The sequence below is a fragment of the Trypanosoma theileri genome (genome assembly GCF_002087225.1).
Source record: "Trypanosoma theileri isolate Edinburgh chromosome Unknown TM35_Tth_30_V1, whole genome shotgun sequence".
Classification (NCBI taxonomy): domain Eukaryota; phylum Euglenozoa; class Kinetoplastea; order Trypanosomatida; family Trypanosomatidae; genus Trypanosoma; species Trypanosoma theileri.
This window is the reverse complement of record NW_021639872.1, coordinates 226,581-231,676: the sequence shown is the minus strand read 5'-3', so window position 1 is coordinate 231,676 and position 5,096 is coordinate 226,581. Positions and strand designations below refer to the sequence as shown.

The 5,096-nt window shown below is 45.8% G+C and overlaps 2 protein-coding genes across 2 annotated transcripts; one reads left to right on the top strand and one right to left on the bottom strand.

Annotated features, from left to right (window-relative positions):
- Positions 1 to 2,274: 2,274 nt before the first annotated feature.
- On the bottom strand, positions 2,275 to 3,555 carry TM35_000301750 (uncharacterized protein; the record flags this gene model as incomplete). The annotated part of the gene is made up of 1 exon (XM_029028498.1): positions 2,275 to 3,555. The coding sequence occupies one exon, from the start codon at positions 3,553 to 3,555 to the stop codon at positions 2,275 to 2,277; it is 1,281 nt and encodes a 426-aa protein (XP_028880201.1).
- A 524-nt stretch (positions 3,556 to 4,079) lies between these two features.
- On the top strand, positions 4,080 to 4,400 carry TM35_000301740 (uncharacterized protein; the record flags this gene model as incomplete). The annotated part of the gene is made up of 1 exon (XM_029028497.1): positions 4,080 to 4,400. One exon carries the CDS (start codon positions 4,080 to 4,082, stop codon positions 4,398 to 4,400), a length of 321 nt encoding a protein of 106 aa, XP_028880200.1.
- Between the last annotated feature and the right edge of the window lie 696 nt (positions 4,401 to 5,096).

The following is a 5,096-nucleotide window of genomic DNA, read 5'->3' as shown; positions in this document are numbered from 1 at the left end:
GTTGTGGTGGGGCAGGCGGTGGGGACCAACAAACCAAAATACCTATGAGGCAAAATGTTCTTTTTGTGCTTATTTTTCCTTTCCTGCATTTCCCATGGATTTCCTTTTCACATCACACATGGCAGTAGGGGAACGCCTTAACACATCACCATAGCGGAATTTGCCTTTATCATGAGGGTGTGGTGAATCCCTTTTTCCTTTGTTCTTTTTGTCCATGGCGCGTGGGCCATCCAACAGCACCTTTTTTTACTCGGTGGCACGCGGCGCCATGGCGTCATGAGGAGAATGGGGGAAGGGTCATCTTTGCGGAATACCTTTCAAACCCATCTTGCCCAGCGTTGAAGCGGGGAAAGCAAGAGTTTTCCACTATTCCCAATCCCACTCATTTTATAAGTGAAACACCCCCGGGAGCCACCCCACACCTCTTCTTCTTGTTGTTGCGCACAAGACGCTGACAAGTTGGACGCCCGCCTTGGGTTGTGGGGGTTGTGTTCTCTCTTCTCCCTTCTTGGGGTGGGGGATTAAAAAAAGAAAAGGGCAAAACCCGACAACGAGCCTCGAGCATTGCGCACGTAGACTGGTTGCCGGGTTTCATCCTTTTTTTTTCCCTCATCCTCACCCTTCTTTTTCTCTCAAGTTCAAGGTCCCTGAGCACGATATTTCAGGCCTCCAGGTTCAGCGCCTCGGGACGTAAAGTGCCCCTCGAGCCCCGCAGAAGCGAAGCATGCCGCTCACACACAAACCCCACAGGCGCCACAGTGGAGTGGTCCAGCAACACAACGGTGTCCTTCCCACTCACAGTGCACACACACACACACACACACACACACACAATGACAGTCTCACATGCTCATATCAGAGAGGCACTGCTGCATTCACTAAAATGTACACTAAGTCACACACCTACAGAGAGGAACAGAAAAACACAAGAAAAGAACAACACCAGGTGGATACCAACAGCACACAAAGCACTCACAATACAATAATCACAGGTGACACTCTCATCAGAGAAAAACATTCACCCATACCAGCAAATCAACTCAACCCCCAAAAAGAACAAGAGAACAAAACAAGCCCATTACGTGAAGCCGAAGCGGAACAGTCTCAGTCCATCTCCCCACAGACTGCAGTCACTCAAGCAAGCCACACAACAAACACCACAAGAGCAGTAATATCTCCGTGGCAATGCTGTGTGAGTGACACCACCGAGAGAGAAGGTGAGAACAAAGAAATGTGTTTTCACTACGTGGGCGGTGTGAGTAGCAACCCAAACACACAAAGGAACACACAACAGAGGGGCACACCCAAACACCTACAACCCACCACTATTTATACCAAAACAAAAATGTAAAAAAAGAGTGACTGCGTGAGGCAGACACAATAAGGGTGCAAAGATGTAAAAAAAAAAAAGAAATTCATTACTTACTGTGACTGCGATGCCTGGACACAGTCCAATCCACCCCAAGGTGAACAACGGAAAATCATTGTGTACTGAACGTGCCGTACCCATATCTTTATTTTTGATGTCCGTGCAGCAGTTTGTATATGACGAAAAAAAAATCATTGCATAAAAATGAACACACAAGATACACAAGGTGTATCGGAAACGCAAAAGAGAAACACACAGGTGCACATAACGTGCAATGAAATTATAATGAAACACACACACACAAGGGAAAAACAATAGAATAAAAACAAAACACAAAGAAAAAAAGCCGTGATCACCATGTGAATATGTTCAGGAGGCAATAACACAATTCCCTGCAGTAGGTGCGTGTGTCTTTCGTACAGGGCGAGCAGTGGGAATGATGCACACATGATGACAGTCCACACACACACAAAGAGAAGGAGGGTTGGTGGTGTGTGTGTTTGTGTGTCTTGAACCTCCTCCCATTCTTTACATTTCAGTCACAGCAATTAAAACACATTGGGATTGTATTTCATTCCCATGGGTAAAAGCAATAGTTAGTAATATCACGGAACACACACACCTCATTAGGTGGATACAGTAAACGGTGGCAAATCAGAGCCCAGATAATAATGCCAGCAAAGAAAGAAGGTCACTCCCCTTACATAATAATGGTTTGTCATGTGATGAGTGTCAAAAGGAGTCCAATAGATGTGTTCCGTAAAAAATGCAAACAAGAGATTTATCGCATTGGAAAAGAAAAAAAAAGAAACAGTAAAATTCAATAAAAAGAACAGTGCCCTTACAATGCATTCATATCCACTCAAACAAAGGTTAACTGTGTAACTGTGTCATGGGAACACCGATTAACACACGAGAGTGCAACCCAGCACATACAAGAGAACAAGAAGCAAGGAACTGTGCACCATTGCAGGACTGTGGCTGCTGTCAGCACCTTGTACTACACTTAATACCGCCCCCGGCCCCTTTTTATCCTCTTTTGCTTCTTCATTGGTTTGTTTTTCCTGCTCTTGTTTGGTCTCTTCTTTGTTTTTATAATTCTCCGCCTCTTCCCCTTCTCTCTCTTTCTTCCCTTCTTCCTTTGTGACATCTCCCTCCCCTGCCTTTTCTTCTTCACCCTCTCTCCCTTTCCCTTCTTCTTTTCCTTTGGTATTTTTCTTCTCATCTTCTTCGTCCTCTTTCTTTTCTTCTCCTTCCTCGGGTGGCTTCTGTGCATTCTCTCCAACCCCTTTTGTCTCTTCAGTTGCCTCTGTCGGTTTCACTTCAGTTATACTCCCTCTTCCCTTTTCATCCTGCTCCTCCTCTGCACGACCCTGCATTTCTTCATTTGCTTTTGAATTTTCTTCCTTCAGTTTTTCATTAAAGTTGTTCATTATCTCCCCAATACGTTTTTTATGTTCTTCTTCACTGTCCTTTTCTGTACTCATTACATGTGTCGCCTCATCCCCCAAAGACCCCCTTATGGCATCCAACGCGTCATACATGGATTTTGCGACCTCCATAAGTGGTACGAATTCACTCAGCAAGTCTTCGCGATATTCATTGAGGTGAACTAGCGCTCCCTCTGTTTCATTGCTTTTTTTTTCGAGCTTTATTTCATCCGGCGTTTTGTTTTTATGTGCGACCAAAAACCCTTCTCGAGCGTTGACAAGACCTTTTATTTCTTCTCCCAGGTCCACAGACACGTTCCTACAAGCCTTTTCCATTTGAGATATGCCATTAAGTGTTAATGTCGCATTTCCAACAATATATATGTCTTGTTGCACTCCATCCCTTTTTTCCTGCTCCCACTCTTCTGGTTTCCACGCTTTTTCTTTTCTTCCTTTCAAAACCTTGATCTCTTCATCAAGAGCAGTGATATTCTTTCTTGCAGCTTCGGCATGCTTGTAATTTTTCTTGTATAATTCCATATTCTTTCTTATCAAAGACAGACATCCGGACATAGGCATAATGCGCTCAAACGCCTTTTCTATTGCCTTGACTAACTGATCCACCTTTTTTGCTTTAGTTGACTCGTCGTTTGAAGAAACCTGCTCAACTTCATTTGCATTCGCCACATATGCCACACACACGCAGCATTGGAGTAGTACCAACAGGTACATCACGCGACGCAGTTGGACGAACATCGTTCTCATGATTGTCACTGTGGGTTGCTTGGATCCGTGGCAACAAGAAAAAAGAGATGGATGAAAAGAGACGCACATTTAACACACTGAGAAACAACAGCAACGCAGAGGGAAAAACAGAGAAAGGATGAGAGAGTGTGAGGGAGAGAAACATCATAACAATCCAATGAAGGATCAACAATAAACCACTCACACAAAGCCAGCAATCAATCTTACCACTTCACAAAAAAAAACAAGTATACTTCAGGTACCGTACAGATGTCAAAACAACACCCCCCAATTACGAATAAAAAAAATCCACAAAAACAAAAACAAAAGAAACAGCACCATGGGAATTTACTCGCAGATCCCAGTTATCCCACTCGGCAACAATATACAACGTGCCCTCTGACTATCTTTCACCGATAGCGCAACCTCATTGCCTAAAAGGGCGGCATCCCCCAAAACTGGTATGAGACCACTGAGGAGACACCAGCCAACACAGAACCCCATCTCACGAAACAGTACTCAAGGAGCACTCCCATATGAATGTCAAATGTAACACCGCAACCCATCAACCATCACAACATCCACGTGTCAAATTCCCCGTGGTAGCATCACGGGCGCACGCAACATCGGCACCCCTTACTGCAAAGAACTGCACGGACGGTTGTCACCATCCCCCGTTAGCTCATGAACACATCACAATGATGAGTGTCTACTGTGCGCACACGTTCATTACACACGCCTGTCTTCTGCTCCCCTTTGTGTGTATTGGATCCGTGGCGCATATCAAAAAATACACGAGTGACCCAATCGAAAATAGAACCTCCAAACACCACGAGATCACGGACACCATCGGGTGAGCAACCGCAGACCAAATGAAGTCGGGCGGCATCACCTGAAATCGCACATCACTTTCATAATGCCGGAGATTGGGAACAATCACCATTGCATGGGATGTGAAAACACACTCGCGATGGGAAAAGAAAGATGTACATCATCAATAGCATTCGGAATGAACACGCGACCCTGGGGGACAAGACCTGACGAGAAGTTCACCTAGACGCCATGAACAATGTCCACGCAATCAGGCACTAGAACATACAAAACCAAAGAACAACGTTTTCACGAACACATAACCGGAGAAACGTTTACAGCATACCCAAAACACATGTGCACACAATTCCTGTCACCCATTCCACACGACATAACCCCTCAATGTACATAAGAAAGGTACGATCCAACATATCCCCTTCCACCCCCCTCCCTACCTGGGCCAGCCCACCCCATGGGAGGCAGAGGCCCACATCCAGAGCGCAACGCGCGGTGCCGCAAACAAAAGCGCAACCACCACCAGCACATGTAGAAAACACAAATCACGACGGCAAAAACCAGATGGCGCGCCTGGCGCCACCCCCCCAAAAACACAGGGGTGGGGGTCCGACCCCGCCACACGGACAAGTCCGAGACACCGCCTAAACTCCACCAAGGCGGAGCAGCACGACGACACAGAGGCTACGAACGACCAAAAGAAGAATAAAAACTAGTAGAACACCAAA